This window comes from Saccostrea cucullata, unplaced genomic scaffold (genome assembly GCF_032062105.1).
Source record: "Saccostrea cucullata isolate Sc308-1 unplaced genomic scaffold, CSIRO_AGI_Scuc_v1 ctg4791, whole genome shotgun sequence".
Lineage (NCBI taxonomy): Eukaryota > Metazoa > Mollusca > Bivalvia > Ostreida > Ostreidae > Saccostrea > Saccostrea cuccullata.
The window spans coordinates 32,451-48,602 of NW_026933899.1; the positions used below are offsets into that span (position 1 = coordinate 32,451).

The following is a 16,152-nucleotide window of genomic DNA, read 5'->3' on the forward strand; positions in this document are numbered from 1 at the left end:
TGACCGTACATTATAACTCCAATTATTTTAACAATGAGGAGCGAAATTGAAAAATTATCATTTTTATTTTCATCTGCATTATACTTTTCAAAAAGCCAGTATTTTTTTTTAGGTTAACCTAAAGCAAATAAAGAAAACTTAGCGTAATTGTTTTAAAGTCATGCGTACTCTCATTAAGTCCTAGATCCGATAATTGATGGCATGCCTTTCCTTGTTTCTTTTTCATCTCAACAATAATACGAAGATTTCTTTTCTTACGGACACCTTATCTAAATACATGCTCCAACGACTTGTAAACATTCTAGTATACTGTTAGTGCGAGTATTTGAGGGAGCATGAACGTGTATCGTTATTAGTTTCATGGGGTAATTGCCAGCGTGACCCAAATTAAGAAGAAAATATATTCTAGTTATGACCACGTGATAAAATGGATTCTAACAATGAAGACACAGTATGCAAATGATTCTTTTTTTCTTCGAAAAAAAAAAACAACACCTGTACAAAACGATACCTGCGAGCTGGAATGTAATTGACTAGGATGTGATTTTATTGATATTGACTAAGTTGACTTCCTGTATGTTGCCGACGAGGACGAGTTGATTTCCAATGCCTCATCATTTATTTATTTCTTATCGATTGCTGCACAAGGTAGACGGCTTACGCAGATGCAACGATATACACAGTAATTAAAAGTAAATTCTGAATTTAATAAAAAAAAAATCTCGATGAAGCAGCGTAAAAAGCGGGGGGTGGGTCGATCTAAGGATCAAAGAGGAAACCACAATGGAATTATGGGTCTGCCAGATTCACAATTTGGATATCGAAAATCCGGAAGAAATTGTGAAAGTTCCATTAAGAGAGAACAGAGGTTAGAGTCGGATTTATTCCCAAGATATTCCGAATGGATTGTTTTTCTGATAACTTTGATCTTGAGAATTTACTACGTTTGTCAAAAGCACAATTGGTGGATCTTACATCCTGACGAAATATTTCAATCAATGGAAGGTGAGTAAAGTTTTTTAAAAATCAAATTTTATTTCTTTAATTATTCAGTTAAAATTAAAAGTATCATTTAAAAGTAGGTTTATGAAATGATAGGTCTTTGACCTGAATTTTAAATTAAATTTTATTGATTATACATGCACATTGTATTAAATCAAGAGCATGAAAATCTCTCCAGAAATTCTTTTAATTTTTAAAAAGTCATTTAATACACATTGCTGATCATATGGTATTGTGTTTTATCATGGCTGAACATTTATTGATTTGTTAGATGTTTCACAATTGAATATATATATTCAGTCGCGACCTTGAAAAATAAATTATTTAAAATAAAGACTCGTGCATCAAGAAAATATATAGTCTGGTTTATCATTTGGTGAATATTGTAAAGAAAATAAGCCTCAAGGAAGAATTACAAAATGTGTGAAAAGTTTCCACTATTGAAAAATAACTTCCCTTGATACAAACTTTTTTAGAGGTTTTTCCTGTTCATGGTTGGCAAAGGATTTGGGGTAAAATGGAAGCTTTTTAAATGCGCAATGGTTTCCTCGTAAAAAAGAATGACTTTAGATTAAAAGAAAAATGTAATAAAGCTGAGAATATGTATCAAATAGCTTCATTGTTATTCATGAAAACCGCAATGCGAGTGGTAACTTTAAACTACACGTAATTCATGTAAACAACTGATCTGGAACTTCATTTTAATTTCCTCAAGAACAGTATTGATTTTATTTCATTATTAAAGTTTTAATTGTTCCATATGAGATGATTCTTTGAAACGCAGATCGAAATTCACGTTCCTTCTCTATTATATACTATCTGAGCTCGTAGTTTCAGAAGAGACTGATGGAAAAATTTTTACGAGGATGAAATTGATTTACTAGATTATCTTTAAAATGAAAACTGTGCATGCAAATAGAAGTCTAAACTGGTGCTATTGCATTTTATACAAACAAAATAATTCAGCTTATTGGACCCCCACCCCCCACAAAAAAAAATCATGTCCAAATGGAGGTCACTCAAGACATCATCAAAATGTCCACCCTGTTTTCCCTTTGGTCAAACGAAAGTCCAGTCCTTGCCATGGCAATACTAAGCAAGGCCCTGTGGAATTCGCTAAATGTCTGATGATGTTCAGATTAAAGTGACTTTTATGGAGTCGTTCCATTTTGTGGTAGCATTTTGTCTTTGGTCCATTAACCACAGATTGACTTCTATAAGCACCGGAGGCAAATCCATATTTAATTTACTTGTCAAAGTTTATCTTTCCAGTAAAAATTAGACTTCATTGTCAGGCGCGGTAGTTCATTATTGTAATGGCAAATAACCGGTAGATGTCGTCCTTGTTCAGTTATGATAATGCACAAAATCTTGTGTAACGTTACCCCCTTTGTTCGTTATGGGAGGAGGTTTGTTGCGATTAAACAAATTTCACTCTTGAGTGGATTTTTCAGGTGAAAAATATTTTTAAAAATCTATGAAATTCCTTTAAAACATTACTCCTCCTACAATTTTGATCTGATTTCAAGAGAAAGCAAAGACCAACTCTTTATTTTAGTGCAAAATATTTTATAACGACGATTAGAAATTGCGTGAAGAAAACAACGATTTCTACTTCTCCTTAACAAATATATGCTGAGTGATGAATTGCAATTGCAGCGTTAGGTTCTCTATTTTTCCTATAATATTGTCGGTTAATTTCGTCTGTTTAGGTCCTCAAAAGCAAAAGATGATATTACGCAAATACGCTGCTAGATAATACGCAAAATTGAAATCTAAAGCTGCTAGGATTCTATGGTATTAGATCCAACGTCCGGGATCATACTGCCCTTTACAAAAATTTTGATACTTGTCATTGACAAATTGTACAATTTTTGCATAAGAATTATATAAATAAATTTTGCAAGGAGCGATACAGTAATGACAAGAGACATTTCATTTCAAGTTCTGGATCTGGATTTCAGGAAAGTTGTATATTCTTACATTTTTTATACACATGAAAAATACTAGTATGTTTCCATGCAAATGAGTCTCTTTTCAGAGGATACACATAGAAAGATTATTTCGTCTGAAATATAAATCGTTGTCGGGACTAAACAGTCTGTTAATCTTTTTTGGAAGTTTAGGCGCACTAAGTCCTAGATACTTGATTGAAATCCGTTTATGTAATCTCAATCCTAATGCATGCTTCACTAGTTATGATGAGGTGTAACAATTTAGACCCAGTGTGAAGACGAAATTTTTACGATACTGCGAGGTGTTCTAGTACGGATGTTCTTATATTACATCTTCTGACGATCTTCATTATATTTCCCTTGTAACCAAACGCTGGCACCATTTAAACTGTTTTGCAGCAATTGGCTGACTCAGTTAGATCTGTCAACCTAAAAAAAGAATGAAATAAAACGGTTTTGAAAACTTTTTTAAGATTTAAAGATTTTTTTTTTTTGGAAGATGTTGCCACTTGGTAGGTGACATATCTGATTTTAAAAAAAAAAGTTCAAAGCTTAGTGTAAGAGCTTATGTAAATTTTGCCATTTGCATTTTATCGGAGTGTATTAAGGTTTCGAGGTATAACCTGATTTTATTAAAGGATAGATGATAAATTGGTTTATGTTAACGTGTTGGGAGATTTACTAAGTGTAGTCAGTGATTTAGATAAAAATCTTATCAATTTTAATCTGACAGAGGTATAATACAAAAGGTAAAATCAATTAGGTTACCTGTTGAATTTGACTGATCACGTAAACTGAATGAAAGAGAAAGACTTTATCTATATCTTTGTTACAGATGTTTAATAATTCCACGTTGCTAGTATTACATGCGTTCAATCATTCAAATTGTGCTCTTTACACACTAATAAATGTATATCCATATCTTTCGTGCGCGAATAAGGGCAGAATTTTAAACAATAAAATCTTTCTTTGTTTGTTGTTACTGGAATGAACGGTCGCATTTGCAGAAAAAATTTCAAATCAATTTTCAAAATAAGTATCTTGATTTGTAAGTGCCAATTTTGTGTGGTCGAACGGTAGACTGGGGTTTGAATCCCAACAGGACAGACCATACAAATACTGCACTAAAAATCAACAGGTATTTAGCATTCTTCAGCTTCAGCGGAGAAACCTAAGCAATAAACTTAAAATATACGTACAAGTTGTATCATGTAGTCCCATTTGAATCAATATCTACATACTGTAGACGTACTTTTTTCCACGGGGTCATAATTCCGCGGAATCTCAATTTCTGTTTAATCTGCGTGTAGAAAATTACGCGGATTTTCTAGATTGTCACTATATGCCTTACATTTATATTAAGTACGCATGGACAAATTTCCGCGGAAAATTTGTGACCGCGTACATAGCGCAAATTAATACCACGCGGAAAAAAGTACTTCTACAGTACGTTGTGTGGTATCTGGGGTTGGAACACAAGGTAGGCCACGAAAAATTTTACGAAAAGAAAAGAGGAAAGGGTTCAAAATGGTGCTAGTAAAATTCTTAGGAGTACTTTTTCTTTCCCAATCCCCTCCTAAGTTATCATAGTTCTTGTTGATTGTTGAGACACACCAACTCCGACCCAATACATGTTGAACATTATGCTTCTATCCGCTGTGTTTAATTACCTTCGATTTGATACGCATTTATGCTAACATTGCAGTTGCCTTTTCCGAGGTACATGGTTATGGTTTCCGACCTTATGAATTCCTCCCTCCAGCCACTGGACCAAACGTGACGTCAGCAAGATCACAGGAGAGGATGCTGGGAATGTATGCTCTGAGGTCATTTATTTACCCCAGAATCCTGGCAGGTGTTGGCAGTATTGTCCGTGTGCTTGGCTATCATGGAAGTCTATATGTGGTAGGCGAATTAAAATAAAATGTTAAGTAAAATCAAAGACATTATAATTCGTTTTTCTAAGAATTTGAACTGTTACATGCAACTCTAAGCCCTGTAGTATTGTATCTACATGTGTATATGTTTATCCCTATATAATGTGTAGAATGTTAATTTTTATGAGAATGTTTAAATCATTATTATAGAAATCCGCAAATTTACATGTAAACCTGTATTCTTCAACATTTACAGATTTGGAAAATCTTCCATGCTGGTGTAACTTCATGCCTTCCCCTTGCTACTTACTTCTTTTGCAAAAATCTCACCGGAAGTCGTGATGTTTCCGTAATCTCGTGCATTCTCGTGGCATCGTCAGCACATCTTTGGGTGTTTGGAACACATACTTTTCTTAACTCTTTTCTATCTCCATTTGTATTTATTGTTCTGGGGTATCTGATATCCTTTTTTAAACATTTATCAGAAAAGGACATTTACAACAAAGATGAAAAGAAGTGTGTGGACGAATTCGAAAACAACAATAACGTCCACGTCATGCACAACTGCAATGGAGTTCATCATTGTCACAGTAAAGTGGACCAACACAACTCTCAAGCTTTGAACAAAACAGTGACAAGGGAATTTAGTTTATACAAGATTTTTCTGACGGGGTATTTTACCGGACTGTTCATTTACATGCGCCCAGATTTATTAACTCTCTATTTTTCTATCTTGTTTCCCTATATTCCCTCGCTGTTGCCAAACTTAAAACACATTACTTTATATATAGAAGTACATCTTTATATAGTGAGTGGTTTTGCTGGAATTCTAACTGGTGTTTTAGAGGACTTCTTGTCATATGGTATTTTTGTTGTGACACCCGTACAGTGGGTGTCTTTTAACGTTCTTAACGGATATGCAAGACGCATGTTTGGGGCAATGCCTACACTGTTTTATTTTGAAATATTTTTTGAGAATGTGACATTGATATTTTCATCATTGTGTATTATATTTGTTTCAATTTCTACAATCGGTAAACAATCAGTTATGCTTGTTTTCTTTAGAAAATGTTTCTTTGCTTTAACTTGTCTTATTGTACTTTATTCCCTTCAAGGTCACAAAGAGGCAAGGTTTTTACATGATGCTATAGTTTTATTTTACATTTGCTCGGGTACTTCTCTGTTTATTTTTGTGCAAAAAGTTTCAATACACATTAACTTGTTTAATAGTAACATTTACACAGAGCGTATATTTCACAGTTTATTATTGATATGTTTTGTATCTGGTCAATACCAATTAATGCCGTCTTCACAAGATAATTCGATTAAAAAATGGACTTACGAAGGGAAAACAGACAGTCATGACGTCAATGAATGCTTGCATTTCATTGGTCAACGAGATGACGTCAAAGGTCTATTTACTGACAGAGACATACATATGACGGGTGGGTACACGATTGTAAATCGAGATATTCCATGGTTTTCGTTAATCAATACAGAATTCAGAGAGTTTTCCAGAGATAGCCGATTAACAATGAAATCTTTTTATGGCATCAGAAAAGTTTCAGTCACATCAAACGTCTCCAATTACATTCATATTCACAACACACCCTTTCTTTTAAAGTGCCTCTTAAGACAAAAAGAGTACAATTACCTTGTAATGAAAATAACGCGAGAGTTTATAAATCAAGGTTATAAAGAAGTTTTTAGATATGGAACTATGCGTGTTTTAAAGCGCACATTTGATCAAAAGCAAGAGGGATATTTGACAACGTTGAGTAAAAGCATATCGGACAATAAAAACTCAACAATTTTAAAGTATGAAGGTCAATGGTTAATGGCGTATGGAAGTTATGATCTTGCCAGGGAAAAATTTAATAGAGCAGCTGAAATAAAGTCAGATTCTCAGGTGTACCAATTTCTTATTGAACTTCACAGAAGGATGGGTGAACCCGAAAATGCAAGAAAGATATTCAGAATCTGCAGACAGGCATATAGTGAAACCGTATGCCTGAATTCTCCCAAGAAAATTGCATTATTTGAGCATGAAAAAATATCCCTGAAATGATTCTGATGCTTTACTCGGGTATATTAATTTGTAAGTCGTCGATAAGAATCGAAAAGGAAGGACTGTTTTGTTTTTGTTTAAATTAAATATTTGTGTTTAGTGACGTAAAGTATAATGCAACAGACACAAAATGATGCTTTACTCGGGTATATTAATTTGTAAGTCGTCGATAAGAATCGAAAAGGAAGGACTGTTTTGTTTTTGTTTAAATTAAATATTTGTGTTTAGTGACGTAAAGTATAATGCAACAGACACAAAATGTCACATATTTATTATAGAATGTTACTGTTGATTTGATAAGCATTAATGTTCAGCATTTCGTTACTTCATTTTCTTTGTTGTTGTTGCTTTGTTTTTTGTTGAAAAATAAATCGTTACTTTCAGACTTGGCTGGTGTTACTTTTTTTAAAAAACAAATACTAGTATTCAGTTTTAGCCATTCAAAGATTTCAGCATTCAGATTCATTTTGCAAGATAATAAAATCATAAAAAGTCTCATTTGTTTTCATCTCAAAGTTTATGATTTCTAATTTCAGCCCAAAAAAGTGTGTAATGTAATGCTTTTTGAATTTTAAAATTTGTTCAAGAACCTTTTAATTGGACATTCTTACAAAAAAAAAACAGGTTAAAGCTTAATACTTGCAGAAATGTGAGAAACTGCTTTGAAAGGTTCAGAGAAGGTTATGTCAATAAATCATGACCCGAATCTACTCTATGATCATCAACTGTTATTTTTATTTATTTCAAATAAAAACCAAGTTTTCTTTCATCCAAAAGGATTTTGCCTGGTTGTTTACTGTGGATTTAGATAGGCGAGATAATTTCAAAAGGTTGAGGGCGTTTTCAATTTTTAACACTGAGCGCACACTCAATACTCGTAAAAATTAATTAAATTTTGTCTGTAGTGTACAAATTCTTTAAAAGATTTTACCACAGTCGTGCTACGGGGGGAGAGCGAGCTTGAAATTCACGGCTTAGTGTTTTCAGATTGTATTTTACATATAATTATATGCAAAGATTGCATAAAAAATAATATGCATGTAATAAAAGAAATATATACTAGTGTTCCCTTTTTCCTCTGCACGTTCTGTAAGATCTGAAGAAATGTAAACCATGCGTATACCCTTGCTTGCTTCCTGAAAAGCATGCATCCGAGACCTACCACACAGATGTTGGAAGACAGGACCCCTTCCGCCACCCCATCTCTGGAAGACGGGACCCCTTCCTCCTAAAAACCTAAACCCCCCCCCCCCCCCCACCACCATGTGTTCTTATGACTATTTGAATGCTTTTTATGTTCTTTGTATTATATTAGAAAAACTAAACTATTCCTTCTTTGATATATTTGTCGGGCATTTTCGGGAGAGGGATTAAATTCCAATGGATCTCGAAAATTATTTTTACATTGCACTACCAATGACTTCAGGCAAAATAATTGATTAGATCCATGACTTTTGAGTAACACTTTCTTAAGATAATACGAATATTCTGTTTATTCTTTGTATTCAATATTACAAGATAATATGAAAGCTTCAGATATTTGATTAATATGGGTCATTTAAAAAATTGATTTCTCAAATATAATAAATATGTTTTGGCCTCTTTTATCCGCGCTTCAGTGTAAAATGAACAAATGTCTTCCTGTGGCTCTATGTACTGTCCCTACTCCTCGCGTTAAAATGGATTGTTCCACCTGACGTCACAATAGATATTACGTCTTTCATTGTGACGTCGCATCTACTGTGACGATATAAATGGTAACGCAAAACATATCAACTGCAACAAAAACCATGGGGAGATCTAAAGTTCTTGGTCAAGTTATGGCGGGATTAACGACGGGACTGCCAGTATGCATGAGTGCACCTATACAAGTATCTGTAAGCGTCCAGCAGGATGGGGAATCAGATGACCAAGAAACTGGAGAGCAACAATTTCCTTTGATCAAAAGCCTTCTGATATTGTACGGCGTAGGCATCATTTTAACTTTCCTGGCATGCTTTGTATATCATAAATTCGCAGAGATGTGTACGTGTCCATATACAGAGGACATTGAAAAGCAACCACAAAGCGAGGTGAACTCGGCTCCACGTCACATTCCTTACTACATTTACCATAGATTGGAGGTAGAGGACGAAGATTTTTCAGATTACGACCCTCAAGCTTGTATTTCGGAAACCTCCTCCATCTTCGAAAATCCGAATATCGTAACTGTGCTCGAATGCCCCGGCCTGTACGGACTTCATGGTTTTAAGGATAATGAAAAAATTGTTATTTTGAATCCTATGTTCAGCGAGGAGTGAGTTTTAGAGATTGTCGTCCCCATTTTACCGAGGAGGTTTATTAGGGAGTGTACAATGATGTTTTATTGATGAGAAGAATACCGCGGTGTTTGAAGAAAATCTTTTCTCTATCAAGCAAACGACGAAGGGTGAGGAGATGTACAAGTTAGTACCATTTTCGCTAGGAACAACGGATGGTGGACTTGAAGTATACGATCAAGTTTTACGATTGCGAATTCGTAAATGAAAAAAAAGTTCATCTACAAGATTAATATTGTGAACGTACCCGTGAATATAATTACTGATTAGCCTGGAACTTCAGTCTTCATGGCACAAATAATCTGAAAACTTCTTTATTAATTGAGTATTTTTTGTTTCAGTGCTGTTAAATTGTAAATAAAGATAATATAATTTTGATTTCTGTTTTATCTTTCCTTATCCACTATAAAGACAAATTTTTGTCTGTAACTCAAATGAATTAACAAGCATTCTGAGAGTATTGTAAAAGCAATACTTCCCCTATCGGGTTCCCCTTTTCTTTAAATAGCACGTTTAGAACTTTAATTTAATGCATAACGAACCCGATCTGAATTATGAAATAATGAAAAATGTCATAATTCCGTCAAAAATTAAGCGGAGGAAAATTCAAACTTGAAATGTTAAATATCAAAGTACATTCACGTACCAAAAATCAGCTCAATATCTGCAAGCGCTTAGAAAAAAAAGTGCGGAAAACCAAGGAGTACATATCTACAGACAGACAGACGTAAGGCAGACAGACGGACTTACAGACAGATAGATGGACAAACATCCCATCATTATATACCCCCTGCTTTTTAAGCAGGGTTATAATATATGTCACGTTTACAATGAAAAAAACAACGGAGAATGAATATATAATCGTATTTATAGTGGGTACTAGAATTCGGAACTAGTAAAATGACAATACGAAAATGTTCCGATATCTTCCAGTGTTTTAATAATTCATTTTAAACAAGCATATAGTATAGGTTAGAGTTCATATCAAACTAACTTTCGATACCTGGAATGTTGTTGCCGTCTCTACAGAGGTTTTTCTGCAGACATACGCGTAGTGGTGATTCAGATTTGTTGCATTGTAAAACTATGTCGACTGTTTCAAGTACGCTAAAGAACACAAAAAAATTATCTGGCGACCGCCATATGAATAATTGGCAGCCGCCAGAAAAATATTTTTGTACCTGGCACCTATCGGTTTCCGACATTTATAAAACCAGAAACACAAATTTTATTTTTTTATGTCTCTCGTCCATTTAATGAAAGATTTTGCAAATAATGTTGATATAAAATGAGGATGGAAATACCCTAAGAAACGCATTACTTCCATTTTTTGCGTAATGTCCACACTTATATCCTGGGGTACGGAAGCCGGTAGGTGCCTGGTAGAAAAATATTTCATCTGGCGGCCACCAGATAAAAAGATCTCGTAGCCGCCATATAACTTCCTGGCCAGATAAGTTAGGTGTCGGCCGCCAGATATATTTCTGGGACCGCCAGTTATTAGTCCCCTACCGGTGAAACCGGAGGGACTATATATTTCCTCTGAGTCTGTCAGTCCGTCCAGCTGTCTGTCCGTCTAGCTGTACGTTCGTCCGTCTGATACGCTTTGGTTTACCCATTTCTTATCCGCAACTCCTCACATTGAATAAAGGAGGCTTTTACAGAATCTTTGTTTAATAATACCTTAGTGCACCTTCTATTTTACTATTTAATCTAATACGTAATTTGGACTCCCTTACCAAAACATGGACACTTGTCATACTTTCTAATATTGAAGGGTAAACCCATCTCTAATCCACACTTCTCCTATACCTCTGAAAAAATGTAATGATACTTTCACAGAACCTTTATTACATAATGCCATTGTGCACTTCTTTTTGCAACCCGGAGGACCGGGCTGCACTGTACAGTCATATAAGTTTAAGTGTTTGTGTATGGGGATTGAGGTGGGAGAAGTTATTCATAATTAAAGGTATTCTAAACGTTAAAAAGATTGTTAATCAGAATGTTCTTTCCATTTATAAATTACGAGATACATAATATATTTACTAACATAAAGTAAATTTGTAAAAATAAATATGTTTTTGATATTTAAAATAGAAAGTTGCTTATCATTTACTATCGAAACAAGACGTGTTTGTAAAAACACTATGCGCCCGGCGGCAACAAAGTTCGAAAAAGCTATTTTTAGCATATAGGTCACAGTCAAGGTCACAAGGTCATTGACTTTGGTGTCATTTGAAAGAACTTTATTAGTGGAGAATGCATACCAAATATGAAGTTCCTATCTCCTATGGTTCAAAAGTTACGGCAAAAAGTCGAAAAAGATATTTTTAGCATATAGGTCACAGTCAAGATCACAAGGTCATTGACCTTGACGTTATTTGAGAGAACTTTGTTAGTGCAGTATGCATACCAAATACCATAAATCTGGAAAATTTTGCTGTAGATAAATTTTTAGCAAATTTGCGAGTTCATTGCATTCGCAATAAAAATAAATCAACAATAAGAAAATGTAAACAAAGCAGTGGTCATTCGCAAAATTTTGAAACGTAAAAATTAATCAACAGCATTTTGACCCAGAATCGCAAAATAAAATCGACATAAAAATTTCCAGATTTACGGTATGAAGTCTCTATCTCTTATGGTTTGTAAGTTATGGTGAACGTTAAAGTTGACAACAGACAAACAGATAAACATACAAACAGATAAGCACACAAACAGACAGGTCCGGGCGCATAAAAACGACAGGTCCCCTTTTTTTAGAACATCAAATTTTACTAATCGCATAAAAACGTACTATACGCAGTTCGTGTTTCATATTCTTAAAGTAAATTAATTTTTAAAAATAGGTGATACATGTGTCTAGTTTCAATTTATATTTTATGCAGCCAACATTTACCTGAGGAATTGATAAAGTTTAAAAGGGTATCGTTTTTGTTCGATTCTCATCCGACTATAAGTTTTCAAAATATTCTCGACTGTTGTCTCCATCATTTAGATGCATGCCTTTTTCACATATCGAAGCGGTTTGATGATCAAGACTCATTTCCAGCGTTTAATTTATTTATTTCCCGGGCGACAATTGATGGATACATCAATGTTTTCTTGTTTAATTTTTCGATCTGACTCTTATTTCGGGTCTCCTATAGCAAAACATGGACTTTGACATAATGATCATACGGAAGGATATCAATTATTGAGCTCAGTGCTTACAGCGCCTCTTATTTCTCTTTATCCTTTTGAAATACCTATAACTTACTGGAGGCATTTATTTAAAATCTTCCCCGGCCTGCCAATGAATAATGTGTGGGGCGGATATTTTTAAATTCAGCTTCGAAATGAATGGGAACTGCTAATGTATTCGGGCTTATTCGTAACTGGTAAAATGAGTACCTATGTTAACTTGCTAAATAATTTTTTTTTTGAAAAGGCTGGACTTCGATGAAACAATATCTAATTCCACAAAACATTGAACTACTTTGACAAAAAAAAACAAAAAAACAACTTCGATTTCAAATAATGGTTTAAATATTTTAGCACCGCCGAAGCGATTTCTTATTCGGAACTGGTCAAACAACTGTACCCATTGGAATTCCAACAGATTGTTGGCAGACCTGATCTCCAAAAGCTACAAAGATGTTGTTTTTTCAAATGACCAATGACAAGGTACATGTAAGTAAATCTATGAGTTTAACCTTTATTGAAAAAGCAGTTGTTAATGATGTCAAAAAGCCTTGATTTTAATTCATTGCGGGGAATGCTTCTGTATATTATGGTTCGCAGTCGACTGTAAAGTTTCACGTTACGTCACGATCTAGTTTGACAGATGCGCCCGGCGTAAACAATACACGCCTCCTACATAAGATCTGTTTGATTGGTCAACTCATTTTTTAGGCGGAGTCAAGTATTACATCGAAAGTTCGGACGAACAACTCGGAATTTTTTTTTAATTTTAAATATTTGAACATTTTTTAATGCTTATCAAGAAATAAATCATCATATTACAGAAAAAAAGAACATCGCAATCTTTATGCGCTATCGGTATTTGGATATTAAAATAAACTATATGAGCAAATATTATATAAAAATAGAAACTCTTATGGTATATAATTTGATTTCTTTATAATTATCGGAAACTGAAATTCATTATGAATCGAACGTTTTTTTTTTTGGTAGGAATTTTCTTATAAAAGTAAAAAGCGAAGAGCTCAATTTTTCTAGTAATGAACATAAATTGTATACATAATTTATTTAAAAATATTAATACAGAGAGTGTCTTCTTTGGACAATGAAAGTTTTGGATTTTAAAAACACAAGCTCGGTGTCATTATAAGCGCTGTTCCGGAAAAAAATTACTGTATGGTCTCTCTGAAATTCAAAATGAAAATAATAACTACACTGCTGAGAGAAGATAATCCAATTTAATACTACGCTTTGTTGAAATTTATTCCCAATTATCTTTATACCCTGTAGAATCGGGTCCTAAAATCAGACTGTTCAAAGATAAAAGAAGTCAGTCTCAGCTTAGTCAATGTACTTGGATCTGGGACTGTATGACTTGTACCCACATCTCTATGATCATGATGATACGCAATGTATATACTATGTAGGGCATCGTCGAGAAGCGGAGATACAAATCTAATCTTTAATTAGATTGAGCTGCATCCTGTTTGTAATTCTTTATCAAATATATATCATTAAAATAATTAAAAAAAAACATATACATACATCTCACTTTAATAATTGATAATGTACTCTTTATTTTTGAAAAACGACAAGGTATCAGCTGACGTTATCTCTTTAAAAGCCTCATAAACAGCAACTTTTAAATCGACATTCAATAATGTGATGTATCTATCTGCTTTCAGAATTTTCTTTATTTTACGAAACACTGCTTCCACTGGGTTCAAATCAGGGGAATATGTAGGCAAAAAGGAATATTCGACTCCCACTGTTGGCAAATAATTGCGAAGCTCCCTTTCTGCCCTGTTGTGGTGTATTGCTGCGTTGTCGGCTATCAAATATCCCCCGGGTGAAAGACAGGTTCCCCCTCGTCGGTAAAACTTTGTGTAGCCTCTGCGATAAATTGAACATATTCGTTACCATTAGATGGTCCATCAAATATTTTCACATATTTTACTCCACTTATTCCAACTATGGCATTTACAGTAACGTTTGCATGGCGATTGTATCGAGTTAATTCGATACATGGAAGACCCTTTGTAGAATGTCCATAAGTATTTTGCCCATCTGAGAGTGTTATTCCCATTTCGTCCATAAATTTTAGTGTGTATGGATCTTTTTGGCTAGTGAGATTGATGAAATGTTGCGTGTAATTCAAATTTTGTGGAGTAAATCTGTTTTTGTTTATTTTTGATATCCGCTTATAGGTCATGTTTAAGTCATTTCGCAATGACCTAGAAATTGTACTAATACTAACATTCTCTACCGAAGTCGAATTTTTCAACAGTTCATCCCTAATCGATGACAAAGGCATTGATGGTCTCACTTTTTTCAAGACATGAACGTACTCCACATCTTCTTCCGTTAATTTCCTTTTACTTCTTCCATTTGGTTTATTAACTGGGACTTTTACAACCCCTTCATTACAATAATGCGTCCAAAATCTTTTAATTGTAACTGGGTTTAATTTAAATTCCTGTGCCGCTTTTGTACAAAGTCCTCTTGGTAAAGAGTATTCTCCGAGCCTTGCGCCATTTCTTTCCATGTAATCAATGACACTCCTTCGATAGTCAATTCCTGTAGGAAGTCCCTTGTCATAGACCCTCCCTGCGCTATTTCTTTTTTGATTCGACAACATGCCTTAAAAATCAATTAAAACAATTTGCAGTCGTTAGTATGTATTAGGGTATATAAAGAGACGAAATATCGGTTTCGAAACTTTTTTTTAATTGTTGTTACTCTATATATATAGCATCGTTTTTAAAAGTGAGGGGTGGGGCAGCCAGAAAAAAAAATACTTGCCTGAAAAAAAAATTGACAAGCAAAAGATATAATTTTTTTTCACCAAAACTCGAAATCCATTTCTTGAAAAGGGGGGGGGGGTATTCGAATTGGGTAGACCAACTTTTTTAAAATAATAACTTCTTTTGGTATCTTTTTTTCAATGTAACACATGTACTACATTACCCTTATTTTACTTTACTGCAAGGGGGGGGGGGGGGGCTTTTCAATTAACGTTTAAATAGTTAAAGTTATGTTTGAAAAAAGTGGGAAGGCCAACCCTCCCTGTTTCGTACGTGCCTGGTTACTACATTCGGATTCATACGGAGTTTATTCAATAATAGATTTGCTATTGTAAAGTGGAGGGGTACAAAAAAAAACTGTACACCGGTACACAAATATACATGTATGTCCTCGCCCCACCCACATCCCTCGACTTCTCATTAATAATCTACACAGTACTTATATTGATCATCACATAAAAATCACAGCAAGGCCTATCTTTAAATCCCTGATGTTTAAACTATCTGATGCTACACTCAAAGTAAGTATGCGTGGACGAGGCACATAACACAGTTTAAGGCAGTCTTATTCACCCCCTCCCCCATCTAAAAGAGAGGCAATAGCCCCCGGTGAGGCCCCCGCCCCTACGTTACTAATTCTTGAACTTCAAATAAACAGGGTTTAGGTTTTAATTAGGAATATTTCTCCCTTACCTATAGATTCTCAGCAAATTGTACAAAAGGTTGAAGGTCAAGTTTTATTTTTGTACATAATTTGGAATTTTTTTATGCAGCGGGTACCTATGATTCTCTGGAAATTGCGCAAAAGGTTGAAGGTCATGTTTTATTTTTATACATAATATGGAATTTTTTTATGTAGCGGGAACTATCTTGTTGTTTGATTGGTCAATCAAATTTTGCACGAGATCTTTACATTAAGTCATTAGACTTTAGCTGTCAAAA

General features: G+C 34.3%; 1 protein-coding gene across 1 annotated transcript; it reads left to right on the forward strand.

Moving 5' to 3' along the window:
- Positions 1–699: 699 nt before the first annotated feature.
- LOC134239559 (uncharacterized) lies at positions 700–7,029 on the forward strand. The gene is made up of 3 exons (XM_062721725.1): positions 700–1,005; positions 4,663–4,862; positions 5,091–7,029. The coding sequence occupies exons 1-3, from the start codon at positions 726–728 to the stop codon at positions 6,900–6,902; spliced, it is 2,292 nt and encodes a 763-aa protein (XP_062577709.1). The 5' UTR covers positions 700–725; the 3' UTR covers positions 6,903–7,029.
- The last annotated feature ends 9,123 nt before the right edge of the window (positions 7,030–16,152 follow it).

Bases quoted from the DNA above. Each gene is read 5' to 3' on its own strand.
- LOC134239559 (XM_062721725.1), top strand. From the start codon at position 726: ATGAAGCAGCGTAAAAAGCGGGGGGTGGGTCGATCTAAGGATCAAAGA. The intron at 1,006-4,662 runs GTGAGTAAAGTT...CTAACATTGCAG, and splicing joins AATATTTCAATCAATGGAAG to TTGCCTTTTCCGAGGTACAT. The intron at 4,863-5,090 runs GTAGGCGAATTA...CAACATTTACAG, and splicing joins ATCATGGAAGTCTATATGTG to ATTTGGAAAATCTTCCATGC.